This window comes from Peromyscus maniculatus, chromosome 14, assembly GCF_049852395.1.
Source record: "Peromyscus maniculatus bairdii isolate BWxNUB_F1_BW_parent chromosome 14, HU_Pman_BW_mat_3.1, whole genome shotgun sequence".
Taxonomy (NCBI): domain Eukaryota; kingdom Metazoa; phylum Chordata; class Mammalia; order Rodentia; family Cricetidae; genus Peromyscus; species Peromyscus maniculatus.
The window spans coordinates 20208540-20235513 of record NC_134865.1 but is presented as its reverse complement, the minus strand read 5'-3'; the positions used below and the strand labels follow the sequence as shown (position 1 = coordinate 20235513).

The following is a 26974-nucleotide window of genomic DNA, read 5'->3' as shown; positions in this document are numbered from 1 at the left end:
CATACTGACATGTTATTCCTAAGAGAGGAGAACTTCAGTAACCACATTCCTAAAATGAGTGCTCAGGAACAAAGCATATTTCCACTTCTAGATCTTCCATTCCCCATAGCGTATATGTCTGAAGTACTTGAAAGTTAAGATTGTATATGACAGCCCTCTGTGTTTTGTATAATCTTCTCTTATTCTCCAAGTGAACAGAAAGGACAAATTAAGGACAAATTATCCTTTGATCTTTCTTTACTTTTATTTAAATATAATTCCCATACTATACATTGTATCCATTTAAAGTTTATAACTCAATAGTTCATAATCTATTCATCAGCTTACTGGATCATTACTACTATTCAATTCTCAAATACTTCATCACCCTAAAAGAGTCAACAAAGTATCAAGATGTCATTTCTCATCACTTCTATATAATTTCCTTCAGTATACCTACCATGTATATTATGCTTGGTGTCTTTGATTTATCATAATGTTTTTAAGGATTAGTCTGCTGCAGATATGGCAGTATTTCATTCATTTTATGGCAGCTTAACAATCCATTGAATTAATATACACAATTTGTTTCTCTATCAGTTAATCATCACTCTGTTTATTCTACCTTCTGCTTATGATTAATAACGAGCATGAGCATTTGTGTACATGTTTTTCTGTGGACATATGTTTTCAATATTTGGCTATTTGGGAAAGAGTTCTATTGCTAGAAACCTGTTGAGAAGCAGCCAAACTCTCCTGCAGAGCAGCTAAATTTTTGTATATTTCTATCAGCAACTTGTGAGCGTTCCAATTTTTTTTCACAATCTGCTGAACTTGTTATTGTCCATCCAAGTGAGTATAGTCATCCTACATGGGAATGGATGCCCCATTGTGGTTTAGGCTTGCACTGTCCAGTGACAAATGATATTGATCATTTTTTCACATGACTGCTAGTCAATTGTGTACCTTCTTTGGAAACATCACTATTCAAATTCTTTATTTATCTTTTAAAATTACTTTCCAAGGTCATAAAAAGAAATTTATTACATATAGCTTTATTCTTGCTATATTTACTCATTAATGTTTTCCAGGGCATCTTTATTACTAGATGCACTTCAAGTTATAGATTTTTAAAAGCCACACAAACACCCATTTAAAAAAGTTTTTCTTTGGATTGACAAGCAATAATGATTATGTTGTAAACTGCTTATCATCCACATCAAATTTAAGCTCAAATCTGACTTGAGTGCCATGTCAACAATCATATGTAAATTCAATATACCCAACAACAGTTGTTTAGAAATACTAATCTACAGACATTGCAAGACACTGAACAGGATGATAAGAAAGAGCAAAGGTAAATGCTTCGAGTGTTGTATAGTATCTCACAAAAACTTTACAAAATAGCTTTAAAACACTAATACTAACACAGCCTCTGTCTTCACAGAGTATCCTAAACTTTAAGGCTATCACATGATTACCAATGAGTGTGATGAATTTTATTAAGGGCAGCACCTCATAGATAAGGCTGCCTGACTCAAACTTGTTTCTGATAAGAACTCTTGGAAGAGGATATATATGCTGATTCATGAAACATGAATAGAAGTTAGCTGGGGGGGGGATCACAAGAGGATGGGTTAGTGTTCAAACAGTACATGACAGAAAAAAAAAAAGAAGGTCTCAAAAGGCACTACAAATAAGACATTGTAACAGGTGGGAAATAATGAAAGAAGTTCCACATGCTCACATACGAGAATAGGTAGAGAAGAGGAGAAAAAGAGACATGGCTGGAGAAACAAGTAGAAACTAAGTCACCCGCAATTTCTTAGTTCATGATGGAAGATTTGTTATCATGCTCCCCAACAGTCTTAGATGGAGAAATAGCATGGTCTACTTTGGGCTACTGATATTTCTAGAGCTTCATGGTGAAAAGAAAGGGTAAGAAGGAGGCAAGGGAACCAATAGTAATATTGGTTTCCATTGATACAGGTAGGAAGCTATCACATCTTAATTAGCAAATGGTAAAGGGTATAGATACTTAGAAAGAGTAATCTCAACAGAACTTGCAGGTTCATTTATATAACTTTATTTGCAGGTATTCAAGTTCTGTTACAGGACTGGGAATACAGGAAAAAACAAGAGAGACAACATAGCTACTTTCTGGAACTTATATTCTATGATTAATGAAAAGCAAACTATAGCCACATAGAAAAAATATGGTTTATGGCATCACCTACCCCTCTCAGTTTCTCCCCACAGGCAACAAAACAAGCTAATGATTCCCATATTTTAACAAGCACCTCCATCTCAGGTGCTTCTTAAGTTCTGGGTCTCAGCACCTTGTCTGTATATACTAGACCAATTCATGATGTAAGTATCTTTCACTAAGTGTTGAGCTCTCTAGTCAGTCTTTGTTGACTTCCAGAATGTTGATACTCCTTCCTAGACTGGAATTCCAGGTTTATTCAGGAACAAGAGCTGTCCCAAAGGGTTCACCATGATGAGGCAATATTATGAAAATATCTCTTACATTCTAAGAGGCTGGAACTTTTGCTGAACCTCAGAGCCAAAGTTAATAATACAACCTAAAATCACTTAAGAGTTAAGATGGGTAGCCTACTGTCTACTTTGTTCGTTTAAACTTCTTTTAAGAAAATAATATAATAATCAACCTCACTTGACTTGGGTTTCCCACGTAGCCAGCCTTTATAACCTAAACTAATGAACAGCTTCAATCTTGTTATATACTCTTCCATGTTCCTGACCCAGAACACTGCATGTGTACAATTTAGTGAAAACAACAAATACAGAGTTGAAAGCAAGATTTTAAAATTTATCATAGATTTTGGCAGCAATATTTAAGGATATTGGTTGATAAACAATGTTTGTTGTCTGGGTCACTTGGGATCAATTGGAGTCAATTACTTGATCCCCTATAAAACTCTGTTAAAGATCGCTGTAAATTATCTCATCCCTTCCGCATTTGATGCTTTCTATCCTGTTCAATAAAGACAGAGTGAAGCCCTTTGTGAATGGTAGTCACATACTGACACAGATAGACAGAAGACACCGACACTGGAAGAGATGCCCAAAACAGCCTTCAGGCACGCACAGTTTTAAACTGATGCAGCATACAACAGGAGATGAAAGATACAGGGAGTATAGAGTAGAGAAATCAAATATGGACTCACTCTTCATTAAATGTCTCTAAGAGAAAAATGCTTTTATTTCTTTTTTAACTGGACATGAATGCATTATTGGTAACTCAAGGTTAATCACTAATGTGTGTAATCCATACAGTTTACCTTTCAGAATAAGAGACTATTGAATCAATCAAGACTTGTCAAACATGTCTGATACCAGAGCTCTTTCTTATTAAATGCGGACATCTTGTGACTGCAGTTCTAGCTGACCATCAAAGGGGAAGGAAACTGACCTCGTATCCACAACACGTAGAACTTAGTAAGTTCTGTTAATCATGCTGACGTTTATTATACTTATGATAGTGAAACCTTTCTCAAACAGGTAAAATATCATTAGGAGGAAATTTTCACAAAATGGAAAAAAATCAAGTAGGTACATGATTTTTTCCCTAAGCAAATGAATGGTTGAAACAACAGAAAAATAGATCCCTAAAAAAGGGGGAACATTGAGGAATTGGATATTTCTGGATTTAAAATAGGATTTAGACTGCTTAGGGTTTCACTGGCAGAATTTAAGTTGAAATATAAATTTGAGAAAACTATTAGGCTTTCAATAATGAAAAATCATCATTTTGTGATTGTTATAAATATTGTTTAAAGTGGACATACAATTGATCTTTAAAACTTAAAAATGTATGTAGTATACATGATGCAATTTAGAAGTTACCTAAATGTTTTGTTCTGATAGTCTTTGGTTTCAGGAAGGTAACGCAATCAAACATCCTCATAATTTAGAATATTCATATTTAAAGAATCATTAAGTTTGTAAATAGAAAGTTAAACCCGTTTAGCATGTAGTAGAGTAGGATCATAGCAAATATATATTGATTGGAATATGTGCTTTTATGCAATATCAACTTTTACAGCAGCATTCAGTTACTTTGTCCCTTCAATTATCATTCCAATACTTCAAATTGTCATTAAGCAGATTCTCTTTGTGGTAAATTCAGATCTAGAGAAAACCTGCTGATTAGCATCTGCTTCAGAAGCACATTAATTACAGAGTAAAGTTGGTGGGTATGTCAGCTTATTCAGTAATGAGAGTATATTTCAATATTACTAACAGGAAAGAAGAAAAACATATATCCCATTCCCCCCAAATAAAAGAAAAGCATAAAGTGAAATCTACTGGAAAACTAAAGGTATAAAACTAGTAACTTACAGCATTTACCACCTTAACCGTTCCACAGAAAATCTAATTGATAAAGAAATTTATAAATTTATAAAGAAGTCTCATCATATAAAAATACAAGGAAATGATTATCATGATTCATAAGACTGTAACGAAAAGCTTAGAAAGGAGCATACAGAGGTTTTCCATGCTTGTAATATTTCTGTCATTCTTTAGTAGAATGGTTGATGTATTTGGCTTCCACAGAAACAAAACCAACAGAATAGATATAGACAGATGACAGACAAGCAGGGATCAGATAGACAAATGGAGAGGGTAGATAAAATAGGTACAATAGATTTGAATTCATTATAAATTTATCCTAACCATTGACACAAGCTGTTATGGAGTACTTGAAGGTCAAAGAACTTCATTCAGCAATCTCTAGAACAGGTGGGTCAATAGCAGAGTTGAAGTCCAAGGCCAAGACCAAAGTGTGAAGGCTGAAGGCCCAGGCATATAACAGAGGCTGAATAATTAAATTCTTCCTTGTCCAGCCTCTCATTTTAGTCAGCCTTTCAATGGATGTGATGATATGCATTAACATTTGGGTGGACCATCTGCCTTATTCAATATGGCAATAGACTCATGCTCAGCACAATGTGTAACCAAGTATCTGGGCACCTGTGGCCCAGGAAAGATAGCACATAAAATTAGCAATCCTCACAGTTGGTTATACCAATAGTCACTAAAATTCAGAATTGGTTCTTAAGTTTGCTTATGTCTGTATTTATATTCTCTTATATGTTGAGCAAAAGATAAAAAAGCTGTGCTAAAATATATTACGAAAGCAGTAAGATTTGTGTAAATCAAGGCAGTAAAATCAATACCAAAAAGAGAAACTCGGCTTTTGAGAGAATACAGGGAAACAAAGGCTACCTTCCGCAAAGCCTGGAACTTGCAATTTCTGTTTCGAGAATCTGTTGGCCTTAAAATCTGTTTCCTTAAAAGGGAAACAATAACTTTACACTGGAGAAACCTGGCAAAAATGGACATAGCCAAGTGATTAAATTTAAGCATCAACAGTGTTCTGTGGTTATCATGTATCATAGATGTGATGTGAAGGTTATTACAGCCCTAGGCTACTTTCCCCAAAGCACACAACTTTGGTTTAATTATAAACAATCAATCACATAAAGCAGACCGACCGAGAGACATCCTCCAAGATATCTTGTATGTTGTTCTCAAGATCACAGAAGAACAAACAAATAAATCAAACACAACAAGAACTGGTACAACAACAAAACATCCAAAATAAAACATCAAAAGCAGGAGAACCTGTCACAGACCAAAGGAGACAGGACAGCTCACTGCATTTTGGTATGCTACCTATAGTCTTGAGATAGAAACAGGGGAATGATATAAAGTAACTTAGTGAATTCACATCCTATGTCAATGCTGATTTCCTCATTTTAAGAGATGCACATGACAATAATGAAGACAGCATTTGAGGAGAATGAATCTGAGCAACATGAACTGTATGCACAGTTTTGACTACTTTTCTGTATACTTAAAACTACTCTGAAATAAAATAGCTTGCTCAAAAATACACTGGGTTTTGACTATGACACCCTTGCTATGGTTTTATCAGCTGAGGGCAGCAAGATTTCTAAGTCAGAAAGATGCACTGTGCAGCCTCCTTCCTCTGCATGTTAAGTACTCTATGATACCAAAAATAGATTTCAGTCCTTAGAGATGGCAAACCAAGACCTCTGCTCAGCACTAGATGTTTTAAAAGCATAAAACCAGCAACATTCGAGATTTACAGATGAGATAATCGTGAAATTGCTGTTCACCTTGAAGGACAAGATGAATCCACTAGATTCAATATATAAACACGACCTACTTGTAATAAGAAGGAAAGAGACTCAATCAAGGCTAAGAAATAAATAAACATGTTTCTTTAAAGGTTGGCCATAACTGCTATAAGATCATGTTGCATTGTCTAATATTTTCTGAAAAGCTAAGAATTGTAGGATAATGCCAGTTAATATTTTTTAAAAGGGATATTTTAGCCTTTTAAACTGAAGATCACATGCCCTTAGGTTATATTGCAATATTAAGGAATTAAGGGAGTAATGATCACACAAGTATGAAACAGATCCAATTTAAACAATGTAATGAGAGAAGAAAATTCCACAGGGATAAGTGCCCTGCTCCCTTCCTCGGTGTTCAGAAGCTACTGCATGTACAGCGAAAGAACTAGATTCATAAAACGTTAACTTGGGAATTCCTCAAATGTACTCAGTCCTTAAAATTAAGAACCAATTATGAAGCTTACTGACCATGAACAAGTATTTTTAGGGTGATCATCATATCACGATACAGGTGTTAAAAGTGGGAGATCAACATTGGCATAAAATGTGAATCCAACCAGGTTTTCTATGATTGTCTTTTAAGAACCTTAATGAACTTTCACCATCAGTGTTATCCATTCTCATGAATATGTATGATAAACACATATTAACTATAAATTTTGTAGTATATGTATGCTTAGTTGTATGTTTCATGGTCTGGATCAATGAGGAGTAAGCCAGTCTTCATAGGTAAATTCTCAAAAATAAATACAACTTGTAGGTGGGAAATCCACACTAAGAAAAATCTCCTATAGTGTCAACATTAACACATAGCCATCTGAATTAAACATAGACCTTTACTTCATTTATGAATGGTGATAACTAGATAATAGAGGAAAGCAATTTCAAATTATCCAGCTCTACTCTGAACAAGAATGTGATGTCACTGAAATTCAAAGACGTCTTTGGACAGAGTGATATATCCAAATCTTCACTGGTGCCAGACTCCTGTCACCCTATACAATGTAACTGTGTAAGATGCAGTAAAATAAGGGCTATTTTTTGCTCTATTTAGATTTTTCCCTTCCCATATCACAATATTATCATGTGAAGATAATCTATTCCCTACTTTTGTTGTGGTTTTTAAGAAGCCTATTATTACCATTTAAAGATTTATTTAATTGAATGCTATGTGTACAAGGATTTGCATGCATGTATGTATGTCTATGTACCACACACGTGCAGAGTCTGTGGAAGTCAGAAGAGTACAACGGATACACTGAATTGGAGTTACATATGGCTGTGAGCTACTGTGTGGAAGCTGGAATTGAAATCAGGTTTTCCCAGAAAAGGGTGAGTGTTGTTAACTAGAGAGAGACCTCTCCCACCTCTTCTTCCTCAGCAGAATCTATGGAGGGTCCTTTTATTATAATGCCCTGTCAAAGTTTTTCCTTTTCCTTTTTGAAAAAAAAATTATCTATTTTTTTATTTATTTTTTCTCCTCTCTCTCCCTCCCATATATACTATGGCTTCTAGTTTAGTGTTTTTATGAGATTCCTGAGTGTGCAAACAAGCGGTCTCTGTTCCTTGTGTCTGCCTTCTCTTGGGTGCTTTTCCTTCTGTTGGTTTGTTCTGTCTTATTCTGATGTGTTAGTTTTTGCTTTACCTTATTTATTTTATTATTATCTACTAGAAGTCTGTTTATTTTCTAAGGAGAGACAAAAAGGAGGTAGATCCTGCTAGAAGAGGATGTGGGGAGGAACCAGGAAGAATAGAGGAAGGGAAACTACAATCAGGAGGGGGAAAAATCTATTTTCAGTTAGAGGGAAAAATAACGAAAAATTATTGCTTTGTCTAATTGAGAAATCTCAAAGCTCTACACGATTGATGTTCTCAGGATTAACCTGTGTTAATGATCAAAATCTCAAGAACTTCTGAGCAAAATAAAAACCAAACAAGATAAGAAAAATGGTTAGTGGGAAAGTTATATTTTTCTAAAAACTAAAAGGCTGAAATTGTTTCACAACAGGGAACATAAAATCAGAGCTGGTTCAAATCCTTATTTTTGTATTAAAAAATATATGCAGTAAAGGAGATAATTTTTGTATTGGTACATTCTTTAGCCTGAAGTCAGCACTTGTGAAGTGTCTATAGTTGTGAATTACTTTAGAAAGTGAAGGCACACATACATTCTGGTGCAACACTGCTCTTTTCAAATACATCTTTGTATTTGATTCCCACACTGGCATAATGAATAGTGTCACTGCTGGTTAAGACTTAAAGCAGCTGCATTTCTAATTTTGGAAGATTATGATAGATTTTTTTATATGGGCTGCATGTTAAAAGCAAGCAAATGGCATGCCAACCACCAGGAGAGTGCTGGGCAGACGGTGGCATGGCTGAGACACTGTGCACCAATCACAGAGCATCAAATACAGGGTACTTGGCAGCTTTTCAAGTGATGAACCATCTTTTAACTCAAGCAGAAATAATTCACTCCCATGAAGCCTTCAGATAGCCCTGTAGTAGCATTTCCAATGTGCCTCTGCTGACATGGGCAGCTGCGATGACTCCAGGTAATAGTATGTACAATTTGGTCTTTCTTTTCTCCTCTAGATTCTTCTGTCAAGGGTGTGAGTGAGTGTGTGTGTGTGTGTGTGTGTGTGTGTGTGTGTGTGTGTGTGTAATGTCTGTCCATGTGTCTGGCATAGAAAGAGACAGAGAGACAGAGAAATGAATATGTAAATCAAGTATATGTTATAATCTTTCCTATATGAGGGAATTATCACTGCACTGAAAGAATTCAAGGAGTGTTCAAATATCTTCACGGTTTAAGAAAGAATCCATCCACACAACACCATGAAATAACATTGATCAATACTAACCAATGAAAATAATAAAAATCAATACCCATCAATACTTCAATACTTTTCAAAAATTGCAATCAGTATTCTAGTATGTAAATTTCCCCTAAATTCAGATTTATTTCCTGAAAAAAGCCTCTGTGATTAAAAATGATTTTTCTTCAAAATCATATTTTTTCTTCATGTGTTTTAATGAAAGTTCTAGGATTTACAAATTTAATTAAAATTTGCATTTTCCAACAGATAATATCCATTGGCTGTATCACTGACATCTCATACATAGCTTTGTACCCTACCATAGATCACAATATATATCCAGAATATTTGAGAAAACAAGAAACGAAGCAATTTAAAACTGTGTAAATATTCCATGTATCACAGCACAGTAGTATGCTACGTTGTTATTACTGTCATTATAGAAAATCTTTAGTTAAGATGAGGAAACTTTCTCATCAAAACACTAATGCTACACAGATAATAAATAGCGGCATCGGAAGATTAAAATCAGGCACTTTAAAACTACGGTTTTAAGCATAGTTGTATATTCTCTGTGCACACAATGAAATAAAAAGAAATTAAGGAAATTTGGAGAAATTAAGTATTGTGCCAAATACATAGAATTAGTCTACTATGGTGACTTGCAGCTATAAAAGTATTCTATAGCCTCAGAATTGAGACGTCTTAATACCACATCTCATTTTCTTTTAAAAGAGTCTTGTGGGCCATTAGGCCTAAATATGTCATAGCAGAAGGAAATACGAGGGTCACGTAGTAGTAGAATTTCTTCAAGAGACTTTGGAAATAACTGTGTAATGTTGTACTATCACCTGACACACTCCTCCGTGTGTCATATCAGAGATCTTGCAGGCACTGCATTTCTGCAAGGGGTGTGGGGTAGGGCGAGGTGGTTAGGCCGTGGTTGTGGCGGGTGAGTTGGATTCCTTCAGCTATTCTGCCTAATAGCACTGTTTTCTGTTGGTGAAAATGGCAGCTATTAGTTAAAAGAAAAGCCATTATATTTTCTAGAAAAATGATATGTATGCAAAGTTCTCTGAGTTCTGTTATTCATCAAGAACCTCATGTGGTTACCTTTAAATACACAAGACTTACTATATATGAACTGTCAGTCTGAGAAGAAAATGTAGAGAATTTCTAGATACACAGTGACCAAAGAATACAAGAAAAAGCCCACTGTGTGTGGTTCTGACGGCCCTTGTACCCTTCCTGTTTAGTTGTAGGGCAGTTGAAATACTGTCCTCGGTTAGTGCAGTAATGGATGAAAAGGGAAGGGAAGGAGCCATTAGGTCCCTGGCTTCTATCTCTTGCCAGATGGTGAGGACTTAAGCCTGAGGCTGGTTCTGTGCAAACAGAGGAGCTTGACATGTTCGCTGAAAACCATGGCATGTACACTGTCCGAGATCTATGGAGATCTGGACTCCAGTGCTGGTGCATATGACTCAGCTTTTCCTGTAGGTTTTGCCAGCTGACCCTCAGGCAGAGAGGCTGCTCTGCTAGATGAATGAAGACACGGAGAGCTAGTGTGGAGAGCAGGAGGGCAGTGAGCACAGCAAGAAAGGCGAGCCAGAACCTCAGGCCATCAGGCCTCATTCCTCCTTGACTTGAAACAGAAGTCTGAGGCCAGCTCCAAGGCCACCATGAATGGCATCCATATGGGCACAAGGAGCCCATGAGCAAGAGTTCACAAACTGATGAAGCCTGGTAAATTCAGCACTGAAAGGTGCGCCAAAAATGATGACTAAAGCAAATCAGGTTACCTGGTCACATGATGGTCATATCAACAGGTTATAAGAATCAGGTTAAAAGTCAGGCAACACTTTACATGTGAGATAGTGTGAAATTAACTGCAATCGTTTGAAAGCAGGACTGCCTTTCTCCAAATACACTGTTTCTAAAATATAATCAACTCAACAAAAACATGGAAAGGACGCAGGGTCAGTGAGCTGACACAGCAGGTAGGACTTCTGAAACAGACAGTCAAAGAGGAAATCAACTCCTGTAAGTTCTTGTTCCTTGACCTCCATACGTACGCCCTGGCACATCATATGCCCCCATAAATTAATGTATGAATGCATTTGTTTTGTTTTTTAAAAAAAAGAAGGCATCAAAAGTCCAGAGGAAAAGGCTAGTTTGATGATATTAATAGCAATTTTCCTAATAGATTAGGTCAAGGGGACCCGATATCAGACATAGAGAGGCAAGTCTGGCAGGCAAGCAGAAATTTTTTAATGTAATATTTAGGATGCCAATCTAATATTTCATTTATTGATTTGTTCATTTTATTAATTTAAGCATTTATTCAACAAACACATTGAATGCTTTATATTATAGTCTCAAGAAATCTCAAGCTCAGTCACGCTGGAGATAATGTTGATAGTGAATTATAAGTGATGGATCAAGACTTAGAGAAACAAAGTGACTTGCAGCAGTGTGTGTGTGTGTGTGTGTGTGTGTGTGTGTGTGTCTCAGATGAAGCTAAAATGAAAGCCTTGGGATGACATCAATGACATCAAAATCAAGCTATATACAGTATGCTAAAACATAAATATGAAGTCTATACACCAAATGATGTCTTGATACCATCATTGCTATCATCACTATCACAAAGCACAATGCAAACATGCAAAAAAAAATTTCCTATAAAATAAAGCCTTCAAAGAACTATTCCCGGCCGGGCGGTGGTGGCGCACGCCTTTAATCCCAGCACTTGGGAGGCAGAGCCAGGTGGATCTCTGTGAGTTCGAGGCCAGCCTGGGCTACCAAGTTAGCTCCAGGAAAGGCGCAAAGCTACGCAGAGAAACCCTGTCTCGAAAAAAAAAAAAAAAAAAAAAAGAACTATTCCCTGTGAGTCTTTTCCTCTTCTCTATCTGACATGGAGCAAATGCTCTCTGTGCCTCGGGATGTTGAAAGAGCTCAAGGGGAGAGAAGACACCATGTACCGTTACACACCACCAGTCCTTGGGTGATCCACTCTATGAGGCCAAAACCAAGGAGACTGTTGAGGTAAGGAAAGAATATGTCAAGCCACCGCTTGGAAATTGAGGTCACAAATGAGGCAAAGTGGGAGGCTGGGAGTAAGGGGAAACATTACAACCTAGTGAGTGCCCTTGGCAGTCTATTTCTCATAAAAGGGTTTGGTGTGGTACACACAGAAAGAAAAATATGTGTACTGAAAATTTAAAGATGTAATGAAAACTAAAACAGTATTGTTATAAAGGAGAGAGAAGAGACTAGACATACTCTACCTATGAGAACTATGGATAAAAGCCACTGCCATCTAAAGTTTTGCTTTCTCTGCTTTCTCCTGTCAGTACTTCACCAGGGCCTGAAAATATAACTTGGAGAAACCAATCATATGCATACAAGTACGCCAGGCTCTGATTAGTGGGATAGAATCATAAAGTGTCCTTCTGTGTCCTGAGCATCAGATCCATTGTTAAGCTTCTTCGGGGCTTATGTTCAAGTCACACTTACCCAGGAGCCTAAAATACACCTGGTTCCTACCCATTCCATCTCTTCATGTAGGCACTGTACCATCTTCCTACATCATAAGAAGGATGAATACATTATGATAAAACTATATTCACATGGATTCTATTACAGGATATTACAATAATTTTGCCATCATTAATTATCACTGATAATTTCATTTGCCATCATTAGTTATCACTGATAATTTCATACAGTGACTAATTTATCCATTGGACTTCATCATAGGTATATAAGTATTAGAAAAGTGCATTGATTTTACAGGAGTTGGTACTACCTATGGTTTCAGGCATCCTCTGGGGGGTATGAGAATTTACCCCAAGGTCATATAATATGTAATAGCACACTTTCAGATACCTGCAGATAACTGTAAAACTGGACAAAAAAAAAATCACCAGTCAGCCTGGAGTATTTCTACGTCAAATGCAGTTACAAAAACATATACACGGAGTACTAAAGCCCAGAGCTTTTACAACGCTACCTACTCACACTGTTAGGACTGGGGTGATCTTACCCACAATTAATTTTGACTTCTGAAAAATAAATACAACCTTTGTTGTATAATATAGCATGTGACCTGTAATACTGCTCTCAAGAGCTTTGTTTCATATCTTGGGTATTTCAGAGAGGGACCCAGCTATGTGAAGTAACAGACTATTCTATGACATGTAAATGTTATGATGCCATGGGAGTCAATCATTTACACTTTCTAAATAGAAATAAGGTCATTTCCACAATGTTACCATGTTAGTTTTTTTGGGATTATGTTTTAGGCACCATTAAGAAAAAACAGGGTCATTAAGTCATGCTTTTAGTTTTAGTCAGGGTTGTGAAGTTATAGGAGACCATGGCTGGGTAGTGGCAGTATTATCCTATTTAATATTTTATATTTTCCCCATCATTTTGGAGTTTTATATGTCGTTCAGGCTGTCTGGAACTTGTGGCAATCCTCCTGCCTCAGCTACCTGTATGCTGCAACATACTGTATAAGCAGGGGCTTTCAGCATTGCCTTCATCCAGCTGTAGTCTGAGTAGCTGCATCAAACATTTGTTTGTTCCGAGAGAGAAGAGGATAGTGGCTCTATAATAAAGATAATGTGAATGGATCCTGAAAGCCCACTACTGCCCCCCGTGGTTGTCACGCCTTCAGTGCTTCCTGGAAATATCAGCTTATCTAACTGAAGAAGGAATTTTTCACACAAGCCCTCAAGGATTTCAGCTCATTGGTTCCAAATGGAAAGGCTAAACTGAGGTAAGTAGTGTGAACAGTGGTAGAGTGTCAGGCTCCAACACAAGCCCTATTTCTGCACGAGGTGGGAGATTAAAATGTGCATTGTATAGATTTTCCAATTGTTTTGCTACCCTGAGTCATGACAAATGATGCAATGTGCTTTAAATAATGTCATATGTTTCAAAGGCATGCAGTCTAATGACAAAGAGTTTTCTTATAACTGTCCCTTGTGTGTATAGTTGAGGGGTGTTGTTTTTGATGTTGTAGTAGTTGTCCTGGTCTCTGGGTATATGTGGTATATATACATGTGTGCATACATGTAGAGACAAGAAGTCAATGTTGAGTGCCATCCTCAATCACATCTCCTAATTTCCTGTGGTGTAGTTTCTCATCTGCCAACAAGCGTCATGTATCTGCTTGTCCACCCTGCCTTTCCTAGCATTGAAATTTCAGATGCATGATGCCAAGTCCAGCTTTTTACTTGTGTTCTGAGGGATTGGATCTCAGGTCTCATGCTCATGCGACAACCATTTTATTAAATGAACCATTTCCCCAGCCCCTTAACTCTCCATTTTTTTTTAAATGATAGAATTCTTGCCCCATATGAAAGGAAAGGGAGGTGGCTTCAGCATAGAGACTAGAAACATGTTTTCAAACCAATCATTTCATGGATATAACCTGAAGGGATATAGGGCAGCAGAGGCAAGACCTAGTAGGTACTCAAGGGATGCTAAAACTATCCTGTGATAAAGTCAATTTTACATAGGAATTTGGAAAGTATGGGCTCAAAGTTGTACAAAAGTTTTGATGAATCTTCTAAGAATTTCTTTTTAAATCTTGCTTAACCTGACATTCTTCAGAGTTATCAGATTTGGTTCCCTGGGAATGTCTGCCTAGAGGCTGTGAAAAGCAAACAATATTACAGCTAACATTTACTGCAGTTTTACGGTACGGATGTTCTTGAGTGTTTTACATGTTTGTTCTATTTTTGTGACAACCTACAGTGTAGGCTGTCGCCATTTCACAGACAAGGAAATCATGAATCATTAAATTATTAGATGAGGATGTTGGTAGCCAAGAATAGGCAAAGGCATGAGCCGAGATGGTCTGATTCTGAGAACCACTCAATCATTGTACATAGCACTTTACCTACAAGCAAAAAACAAACAAACAACAACAAAACACCCCTGAGATTCCAAGTCCTATTCATGTGTGTGATACTTTATCTAGCATAAGATACATCTTTAATTCAAAATACCCAAAACTCAGAGGTATTACAAACTGAACCAATCAAAAAGAAAATCACAAGTACTCTATGTCCATGAAATGAGTTCTTCATCACTCAAGGAAGGCCTGACTCCTTTGGCAACTACACTGAACAATGCGAAAGAACACCAAGAGGAATAGGGAAGAAAATGCTGACACTCTCAGGTGGCTCAAGCTCCCCCTGGAGTCATCTTCCACTTTCCTTTTCTCTTTCTTTCTTTTCCTTCTTTCTCTTTCTTTTCCTTCTTTCTCTTTCTTTCTTTCTTTCTTTCTTTCTTTCTTTCTTTCTTTCTTTCTTTCTTTCTTTCGTCTCTCTCTCTGTCTCTCTCTGTCTCTCTGTCTCTCTCTCTGTCTCTCTCTCTGTCTCTCTCTCTGTCTCTCTCTCTGTCTCTCTCTCTGTCTCTCTCTCTGTCTCTCTCTCTCTCTCTCTCTCTCTCTTTCTCTCTCTTTCTGTTTTTCGAGACAGAGCTTCTCTGTGTAGGTTTGGTGCCTGTCCTGGAACTCACTCTGTAGCCCAAACTGGCCTTGAACTCACAGAGATCCGTCTGACTCTGCCTCTCAAGTGCTGGGATCAAAGGCGTGTGCCACCACCGCCCAGCTCTTTTTCTTATATCAACTACTTCCAAATAGTTTCCATAACTCTTTAATTTTATACCTAACACATGGTCCTCTCTGCCTCCACTTCAGCTCCTGTGTCACTGGCTGAGACCAAACCAGGAACACCTTCTCTCTGAATAGGACACTGGCTTTTTAATGAGGCTTTTGAACATGAGGCACAGATACATATGGAAGAAAGCAACTTCCTGTGAGAGTAAAAATAGAACACAATCTATTATAAAGATATAAAAATGTTCAAAGAAGCTGATTTCCAACTGGTTGTATTTGTGGAAATATTGTTCGTGACTCTTCCTGATGTAAGCATCTATACAACACAGACACATGCACATGCACATGGACATACAACTATATTATTAGAGAAGACCAAAACAAATGTACCAAGAAGGCTGAGTCCTGTAAATATGGTCCTGTAACCCATTGGATTTGCTCTGGCTAAATAATCAGGCTTCCATAACACATCCATCATGAAGAATACTGTAGCTGAATTCCATGACCATTATTTCACAGTTATATACCATGCACATGAACCTGGGCATGGCTTTGATGTTGCCAAGAGAAATATCCACGTGTAGTATTTCCTGCTTCAGAACAGTGGGTCTAAAATTAATCCATTTCTTAACATAGAGCAATTGCCAAAGCCAGGTGTGTATCCTAGGGCACTGTGATGCGGCTACTCCTCTTTTTCTTCCTACCCAATCAATCCACTTCTGAACAATATTTTCCTTACCACTGGGTCAAAACCTACTAGTCATAGAAGTCATATGTTCCAGAGAGAGAGAGGAAAGCCAGACATTTAGCCAGCAACAGCCTGTTTAACTATGAACTCTCAAAGCAGCTTGAGGATGATAAAAGACCTCAGAAGTCACAAAAAAAAAGAGAAATCACTGATGTGAGATGAGAGAAAAATGAATAACCTTTCTCAAAGTTACATTTTCCCCTAGATTTTCTTTCACTTTTTGCAGAGATTTTATGTCAGAAAACATTTCCAATGCTGAAACATAAAATATATCAAAAAATATAACATTATATTTATACCAAAGGAAAATATTAAATTTAATTGTGGGAAGAAAAAAAAATCAATTTAGGTAAATAAAATTTAAAGGTAAAACCAGAGTCTTCAAGAGAAAAATGCTGAGGGATAATGCTTTTGTACACTAGTTTAATAAAACACTGATTGGCCAGTAGTCTGGCAGGAAGTATAGGTGGGGCAAACAGAAGAGGAGAATTCTGGGAAGAGGAGGGTTGAGTCAGGAGTTACCAGCCAGACACAGAGGAAGCAAGATGACAAGGCAGAACTGAGAAAAGGTACCAAACCATGTAGCTAAACATAGATAGTAATTATGAGTTAATTTAAGTGTAAGAGCTAGTCAGTAATAAGCCTGAGCTAATGGCCAAGCAGTTATAATTAATATAAGCTTCTGACTGATTTTTTAAGTGGCTATGGGACAGCGGGTGGGAGAGATTTGTCCTCACCACAGGGCCAGACGGGACTAAAGAAAACTTCCGACTACAGGAAAATGCCCATAGTTTATTAATGCTATGCCAGTCACCAGTCAAAAGGCAGATGCGGTGCTGGTGAAGGTGAACCTCAAGAACACCTCCAGGATATGGCATGGATTATAGGTGAAGCATAATGTACCAATCATTTCCAGCCTCAATCAAACATGGAGCATATGAGACAAGATCCTTTGTCCCATAACCTTTAGGGCCCTAGGAAGACTCATTTGTCCTCTTTAAATTACACTGCTGTGTAATCCTGCCCAGGGAGCTAATCACTAGAGGACAAGAAGGAGAGTGCTACCTGTCAAGTTTCAGGTAAGAGGAAGGTAACTAGACAAAATTTAATATCTACATCTCTGATATCTACTTATCTATGTAGCTGCGAATCTATCTATATCTATCTATCTATCTATCTATCTATCTATCTATCTATCTATGTGCATTTATGTGTATGTATATATGAATATACCACATATATACACAAGTAAAATGGAGAGAAAAGGAAATTAAGTTTAGAAACCCAATTTTCAAAAGTCCTGTTGCATCTGCTTTAGGAGGAAGACTCTCTGATGTTGACTAAATGAGGCACCGATCTATGACTATAGCAGAATATCATTAGGGGTCATTTAATTGTTACTTTTATTTTAAGCCCAGTAGTCTTTTGTTTTACCCAAGGTCTCTGGGCTATCTAGTGTCTGGTTCTTGGTCACCCAAGCACTGTCGGATGTGGGTTCTATCTCATGGAGTGTGCCTTAAGTCAAATCAAACATTGGTTGGTAATTCCGCCAATAAGCTCTATGCCACAATTGCCCTAGCATATTTTGTAGCAGGACAGATTGAAGATCACAAGATTTGTGGCTGGGTTGGTGTTTACTTCTCTCTTTTGGTAACGTGCAGAGCAACTTCCCAGACACTAGAATATTGGGGCAGTGGTTCTAAAAAATAAATACAGAGACCCATAGCCAGACATTACACACACACAGAGACCTTGGAACACACATCTCTAAAATAAGATGTCTTCATCAAATCCCTCTTCTAAGAGTTCAGGGAACCTTGTGGAAGATGAGGCAGAAGGAGAATGGGAACCAGAGAAGATGAAGGGTACCAGGAGAATAAGACCCTCCAAATCAACTGAGCTAAGGTCATATAAACTCAGAGACTGAAGCAACAAGCATGGAGCCTACACACGCCTGCATCAGATGCCCTGTGTATATATATTATAGTTTTCCATTTAGTACTTCTTTGGGACTCTTGAATGTGTGAATAAGTAGGTATGATTCTTGTGCCTTCTCTTGGGGCTCTTTTCGCTCTGTTGGTTTGCTCTGTCCAACTTCAATGTAATGGTTTATTGTATCTTACTGCATTTTATTTTGTTATGTTTTGATGCTTAAAAAATAATAAGAAAAAAATTAAAACCTGGAAAAAAAAGTCCTCATGTATGCCTGGGTATTATATCCACAAATTACAGTCAGAAAACAGAATACCTTATTTGCAGAGTGGCCTGGCTGCAGGTTTAATATGAATTATGGTAATAATACATGCCACAAATGATTTCTCTGAATGATTTCTTTGAGATAGCCCCTAGCATTCAGTATAAGAACACTCAGAAAAGTACTTCTAAGTGACAAGGTGCAGTAAGCAAATGCCAGAAATCCATAGAGAATGGCAGCACAGAGAAGCACATGATTGCTTGAAAATTTAATGAAAAATCATCAAAGCTTTTGCTTATTATTTTTATTTAGCAATTTACTAGACACATAAACAATAGAAAATGATTTCTTTGATAAAATGAAAATTTATCTTGTGATAACAAGCTATCCCCTGCAGGTAGGGCAAACAAGGACTTCATATAACCAAGATGTAGAGGATGTGCGGAGACAAAACGTGAGTGGAAGCAAACAAGCAAAGCAAACGAAAGAAACAGATACAGGGAATGAAGATCAGGACAGCACAGATCAGGTAAAGAACTCCAGGAAATGAAGTCTAGAAAATCTGAAGCAACGGATTTTCTTTAGTCAGAGAGACAGCAGCCACTAAAGTCAGGGAGTAGAGAGGAGCCATGTAAACCCAGTTTCTTAATAGTTACTCCACTTTTAAAAATGAACAATAAAAATCCAGACATAGTTATGATCTCTGCCTCAGCCACTCATCATCACAAGAACGGGTGAAGCAGCTGTTCAAGGATGCTGTATTTTAATGTAAAATTCATCCATTTTCTTTTACTGTATGGATAGGTAGAGTACCAACAGCAATAACTTTTGAATTGAAATTTTTTAAAATTTGAATTTTAAGACCCAAATCAAATGTAGTGCAGACAGAAACACAGCAATCACCAGGAGAGAGTTAACTAGTATCATGGACTTGGTGAGACCTCATCAACCGACCCTGCTTTTGGTCTTAGCATTCCATAACAAATCAAAAGCTCTTTCTGTAATTCTCTATTGGCTTCTAGATATTTGGGGACCTGATGGGCACCTCAACATCACTATAGCAATAACTGTTTGTGCTGCTGTCCAAGTCATTCAACTTCCTTTAACAGAATGTGTCAACGTGGGTGTGAGTGTAAGTGAGGGGATAGGTGTGAGTATGGGTATGGGTGTGAGTGTGTTAGAGACTGGGAGAAAGCACACAGTAGGAATATATAACAGAGTCCTTACTAGGGGTGAAAAAGGGCAAATTCTGTCCCACCTTTCTTCTGTTTTGAAAGAGTCTTCTTTTATGTAGCCAAATATGATTTGGAACTCACTCTACCTCAAGTTGGCCTTGAATGCATGATCCTTCTTTCTCTGTCTGACATGACTTTCCAAAATAAGTTCATGTAGTCAGAGCTAAATCATATTTCATGACAGAAACCAGTACAGTATATATGTTTTATGTTACTTAATAACCTAGGTCCAAGACTTGTTCAAACAGAAATAATTAATCTGGAGACATGGAAAACAGGATCCTACCTGATAGGACCACTTCAATAAGATCTCCTTCCTGGATATCACTTGCCGTTTTCACCAGCTGAAGGATGTTTTCAGAGGTAGGATCATGACGGAAAAGCAGGATTTTATCATACAGTCCATAGAAACCACATTCGGGAAACTGCAAATGCAAGACCACAATAGTTTAGATGTCAAAATCTTCCTAAATATTTTGTCTTAAAAGAAAAATAAAATAAATGTCAGGGCACAAATATAAGCTAATTAGAAAAAGTACACACATCTAGAACATTCAATTAGAAAAAAATGAATGTCAGACTTGGTAGTCAAAGACTTCTGTATAGGAGAGAAGCTGTGCATTGTGAGGCCAATAATGAACGACCAAGCAGTTTTCTAATTAACAAACAAAGAAACAGAAAAAAAAGATTCAAAGAAGTTTCTATAGTAACATGATTAAGAAACATTCTGGGCATACTAGGTGGTGTGAGGATAAGAATGCATTTTCTCAACTAAAACAGGAATCAGCTTATTAAAATTCTGTTACACGACACTTGACAATTCGGCAAAAAAACAAAACAAACAACAAACAAACAAACAAAAATCAAGTCAGCATGTTTTGACATATTCCAGAATAGACACGACTCAAGGAAGCTAAACACATTGTAGGCACAGAAGAGGGATCTACATCCTCTGACCTAAGACAGAACCACGCTAGACAACACTCCTCTCCTTTGCCCTCCTCACTACGTTTCTTGCTTTCCTTCAGGTTGTAAATCCAAAGCCATATGAGCGCTACCAAAAAGGGTTTTTCCAGTCTAGTGTGAAGGATTTTCACTAAAACAAATGAGCTACTGATACCAATGAAACTTTGGGATATAAAGACCTGCTGACACATGGCTTTCTCAATTGTCAAGCTTTGTAATCTGATGGGAATAGTCACAAGGCAGAGAAGGAGAAGGCTCCCTTTTTGATACTGGAATTCCTGTTGAATCTCACACCCATGTCAGTATATGTGACCGAAAAGCAGAGGCATATGACTAGAGTCCCCTCATACTGAAACCAGAAGAAGGAAAATTGGAGAATTGTGGGGTCTGGGCTAGCCTCTGTCACACACTGAGTTCCAGACCATCCTGGGCTGCATAGGGAGACCTTGCCTCAAAACTCAAAATTTGGAAAAATTGGTCTGCCTTCTACTGTAATAAATGTCCAGAATCTAATATTCTGAAGAAAAGTGAAAAGTATTATGAATCCATCTTTTTCTTATTCATAAAATTAGGGGCTTCATTCATGTGAGCCGTTTTGTATAAATTAAAAATAAATATATTCAGAACATTCTGGGCTTTTAGGAGTCTATGTTGATGACAAGGCTTAAAACTACTTCTGCATGTCTCTTAGACTTTCCTAAAATAAACACAGCAGCTGAAATGATGTCACCGCTTCGACTGTGCTAATTAAAAGGGAAAAAGTAGTTCACTTTTTAAAAATGTCTTCAATAATTTCATCATAGCCCTGGAGAACAAAGAGAAAACAGAAATACCACTTTCCTCAGTCTTAAAAACAATGGACAAGTTGCAGTTATTCTACTACATAAAATGCACATAAGCACATAGATCTAACAATTTTAATGAGCATCAATATCCATGCAAACAAAGTCATAAGCAAGCCATGAAGCATGTACACTGATCTTCTCCTCTGCCCTGTCTTCTCCTCGATCCACTTGCCACATAATCTCACCATGGGTACAGAGTGCTTCTCTGTCCCCACAGACAAGTTTATATTGTACCATCTCACATAAAGGAAATAGCACAGTATTCTCTAGGTACTTTTTACCTTATGGCTCCCTTTGCTAGTTATAATATTACTTAGATGCATTCTTACGTACTGCATGGATACTGTTTATTTGTATTTCATTAAATGGATCTAGCATAATTGTCCATTCACCCACAAAGGGACATCTGTTTTCCCCCCTAATTTATGGCTGTTACAAATAAAATTTTACAAACATTTATGTACAAGTGTTTTAGTGGGCATATGCTCTCATTTCATGTGGGTAAACACCTAGGAGTAGTACTGCTGGTTCTCATGCTGAGTGTGTGTGGGTGTATGTGTCCATCTTTATGCCAGAAATAAGGTATAATAACTCCTCCTTCAAGTTCCTTCCCATGCCAGGTAATTTGGAAATTATATATTGTATTAAGTTATATTACTCATAATCCACATGAATTTATATATCACCTTGTCAATTTCTACACAAACACAAAAATTGTTTTATGATTTTTTTAGGGATTTTGCACAGACTTATTTGGGAAGAAATACATTATTTCATATAGGGTCAATTAGGAGCCAAATATGGCCCTATACATTAGGTCCATTTTAATTTATCTGGACAATATTTTGTAGTTTTCAGTATATATCTATATCTCTATATATGTGACATGTATACTGAAATATATAGATAAATATATCTTAGGCATACTTAGTAAATTTATCACTAGATGTTTAATACTTTATGTGACTATAAATAGTAACAATATGACAAATATAATAAAATTCAAACTTCTTAGAGTATAATTATAAAATCATTAAAAAGTATAAAATACACATAAAATACATATACATACATGTTCATGCATATATATATATATGTATATAACCACATGCTATATGTACAATACAGATAATAGATGCTTGAGAGATAGATAGATCAATAGATAGATGATAGATAAATGATAGATAGACTGACAGAATGATAAACAGGCAAATAAATACATATAGTCAAACAAACAAGAAAGACAGACAGATTAATTCTCAAACAACAGCCAAGACCTAAAATAGTCCCACAACTCTAATACTTCCTGGTGCCTAGGGAAAGTGGTCAACCATTATATTGACAATCTATTCTCTCAGTCTTATAAACTGTCCTTTGTCTCTGTAATTTGGCCTTATTAAGGAAGTCAAGGTAACTGGGGTCATGAAACACAAGTTTTCAATCCAAACAAAAAGGACACACACACACACACACACACACACACACACACACACACACACAGAAAGAAAGTCATGAATCTGGGAAAGGGACTGGAAGAGAAGACAGGTACTAGTGAAAGGAAGGAAATAAGCAAGATGCATTACAGACAGGTATAAAATTATGATGCTACTAAAGAAAAAAACTTAACTTAAAAAATGAAGGCAAAAAGCTAATAACATACAATAAACACGAAAAATAAGACAAATGTCCTAGTTAGGTTTCTATTACTGTGGTAACTATCATGACCAAAAGCAACTTGGGGAGCAAAGTGTTTTCTTGGCTTACAGATTACAGTCCATAATCAGGCTGTTCAGGGCAGGAAGTGAAGCAGAGGCCATGGAGGAGTGTTGTTTACTGACTTGTTACCCATGACTTGCTTATCTGGTTTTCATGTAAAACAAAAGACCATCTTGCCAGGGAACTGGGCCCTTCTATGAATCATTAATCAAGAAAATGTGCTATGGACTTCCCTACAGGCAATCTGACAGTGACATTTTCTCAATCATGGTACCTCTTCCACAATAAGTTTAGAGCTTGTCAAGTTGACTATAAAACTAGCCAGCACAATTGATCCCTTGTTAAATTGACACACGAACACACCACTATTCAAATATAACCTTTCCTTTCTTATTTGTCCCTAAGATGTCATGTTAATATAGAGATTACAGTGTAAAATACAACTTTCAAAGTCACACAGTCTTCAAAATTTCAAACACTTTATTCAGTGTGTTTAAAATGCCCAAAGTTTCTTAATTGTGGATTCCTGTTAAATCAAAGATAGTTGCATATTTTCTCTTCTAAAAGGGAAGAACCAGGACACAGGTATAACAAAATCAAAGTAAAACCAAAAATTCCAACAGTATAAATAGCTCAGTTTCCAGTATCTGGGACTCACAATCTTCGGGACTCCAAAATGCATTGAGGCTACCCTTCTCTGGATTTGGCATCCACAGAGCACATAGTTTGTCTCATAGTCTCAGGCCAGCTCCACTGCACAGCTGCTGCTGTCCTAGTCTCCTAGAATCTCCATTATGCTGGTGTCTCCAACACAACTGAGGCTGCACCCTCACCAATGGCCTCTTCCAGTTGCTCTTCAATGACCCCAGTCCTGCCACCCAGCCCCAAACCTCAATTATTCTTCATGACACATTCATGCTCTTCTCAACCACAGCTGATTTGTCTGTATCAGCTAAGCAATATCAACTATTCCATTAAAGCAAAGGTTTTACTTTAGCATTACTGCTCTTTTATCCCATAGCCTCAGCAGATTCTTAATTTAAAAAAAAAAAAAAAGCACAGGAACACCCCCAATGGTGTCTCTGTTTCCCTTTGAAATACACAAGCCAGGCCTCCATTGTCCGCATCTCTCTCAGCAGTCCCATTTTCCAAGCACTCACAACAGCTCATTAAGCTTTTAGCACTCAATAGGTTTTCCAGCTAGAAGTTCCAAACCCATTCCACAATCCCCCATTCCAAAACAACATAGTCAGGTCTGTCATAATAGCCCATGATCCTGGTTCTAATTTCTGTCCTAATTAGATTTCTATTCCTGTGATAAACATCATGACCAAAAGCAACCTAGGAAGGAAAGGGTTTATTTGGCTTACAGGTTTATAGTCCATCATTAGTGGAAGCCAAGGCAGGAACCCAGAGTCAGGAACTCAAGAAGAAGTCAGGGTGGAATGCTTCTTACTAGCTTGCTAACTGGCCATGGCTTGCACTGCATGCAAATATAATCCAGTGGTGACACCACCCCCAGTGAGCTGGACCCTCCCACATCCACTATTAATCCAGGAAATACCATACTGAATTGCCTATCTACCAGCAATATGATGAAGACAGTTTCTCAGTTGGAGTTCCTCTTCCTAGATAACACTAGCTTGTGTCCAGTTGAGAAAAAAAAAAAAAATCAACAAAACAAATAAAAGCAAAAAAAAAAAAAAAAAAAAAAGGAAACAGAAAGGAAAAACTTGACTCTGGTTTTTTCCATTTAGAAAAATTATTTTGAGACTTCTTGGTGTTGTGGTACTATTCTATTCTATTCTATTCCTGAAGCATTCACAGTACTGTACATGTGGTACTGTAGATGGATCTGGACAAATTTATAAGAACCTGATAAGCATGTCTAAGGTGACTGTTCCCGTTGCAATCCCGCAGCAATGAATAAGAATTCTGGCTGTTATATACCTTAAAAAGTATGTAGTCATCTCACATGTTGTCATTGTACACATTTGAGTAAGAGTATGTTGGCATGACTTGGTTTTTTTTCGAGACAGGGTTTCTCTGTATAGCTTTGCGCCTTTCCTGGAACTCACTTGGTAGCCCAGGCTGGCCTCGAACTCACAGAGATCCGCCTGGCTCTGCCTCCCGAGTGCTGGGATTAAAGGCGTGCGCCACCACCGCCCAGCGGCATGACTTGGTTTTAATTTGCATAAATAATGATCTTTTCATGTATTGACTGTCCACACATAATCTCATACTTATACAGAGAGAGAGAGAGAGAGAGTGAGAGAGAGAGAGAGAGAGAGAGAGAGAGAGAGAGAGAGAGAGAGAGAGAAAGAGAGAGAGAGGGGAGAGAGCAAGAGGGATTGACTAATTCCTTCATACTTCTTTACATTTTCTATCATTTTTTTCAGTTTTATACTTTTTTTGTATTTTATGGATAAAAGTTTTCATTCTATATGTTTCACAGATATTTTTCCTACACTTTGTGATTTATCTTACCATTTCCTCAAAATTGTTTCCTGCAGCTCTGCTGAATGAAGCTTAGTCTAGTAAGCAAGCTGCTACCAAGTATCTACAAGGACTTTGTGAAGCTGTAACCTAATGAAACTGACCTTTCTACCTATGGAGCAGTCTGCAGACTTGATAGTTTTTGTGCCTTGTGCTTTGTTCATCCACCTTCAGTGAGAGCAAAAAGCACAGGGAGAGACTGAAGTGTGAATTTTGGCATTCTCTAGAGAACTGTACTGTGTCGACACTGTTCGTTGTTTAAATGATGGGAAGAATTCTGCAACAGAAGTTTCTGGGCCTCGATTCCCAATTTCTAAAAAGTGTTAAACTTCACTCAATTTTACTAACAGATGCAGTACTGATAGGATTCTGTTTCCCACTATGAATTTGCATCTTTCAAAGGGAGTTATTCATTTCCTCTACATTGTCAGCCAACGAATAAAGTGTTCACATTATTCGCTCAGTTTATATTGATGACTCTGGGTTAATCTGTTGACATGTGGAGCATGTACACATGAGCAAGTGTGTGTATGTGTGTGTATAGGGGTGTATAGGTGTGTGTGTGTGTGTGTGTGTGTGTGTGTGTGTGTGTGTGTGTGTGTGTGATTTGTCTTCTCATATAGGTGTGCTGAAGATGCAGTCCTCTCCATGGTGTCAAGGTGGCAGGACATTTAAGAGATGAAGACTTTGATACTAAGGAGCTGTCCCCAGAAGGTGTTATCCTATCGGTGAGTTAGGAGTAAGCTTAGCCACTGCCTCTGGCTTCCTGTTGTAAAATGTAACCTCTTACTTTGATGTGTTCACCTGACACAAGGTGACACAGTAAAGTGGGGGCACGACTTTTGGAGCCAGGGCCATGATATCTTAAGTTGAAGGGTCCATGGGTGAGTGAAATGAACCCCCTTTCTGTTTCAAGTCCCCAAGCCTCACATATTTCATTATGGCCCCACGACATGAAAGAAGAGTCTTCTATCCTGCCGGGGCCTGCTGGCTTACAACGCAACAGTACCTTCAGCTTTATTTTTCCCAGCGACCAGCTAATGCTTTCCTGGAATTTCTCTGTAATTTTCCTACAGTCATTTTCATATATTTTATTGCTATCTTTGCTATTTTCTTTATTTATCTTGATTTTTGTTTGTACTTCCCTTCCT

At 37.4% G+C, this 26974-nt stretch overlaps 1 protein-coding gene across 3 annotated transcripts in view; it reads right to left on the bottom strand.

Moving 5' to 3' along the window:
- Prkd1 (protein kinase D1) overlaps nt 1-26974 on the bottom strand; it is a 327884-nt gene that overhangs the window by 130695 nt on the left and 170215 nt on the right. For all 3 annotated transcript variants that reach the window (XM_006975259.4, XM_015994159.3, XM_006975260.4), the window contains exon 2: nt 20087-20225. In XM_006975259.4, the coding sequence (XP_006975321.2) occupies nt 20087-20225 (139 nt within the window). The remainder of the gene's footprint in view (nt 1-20086; nt 20226-26974) is intronic.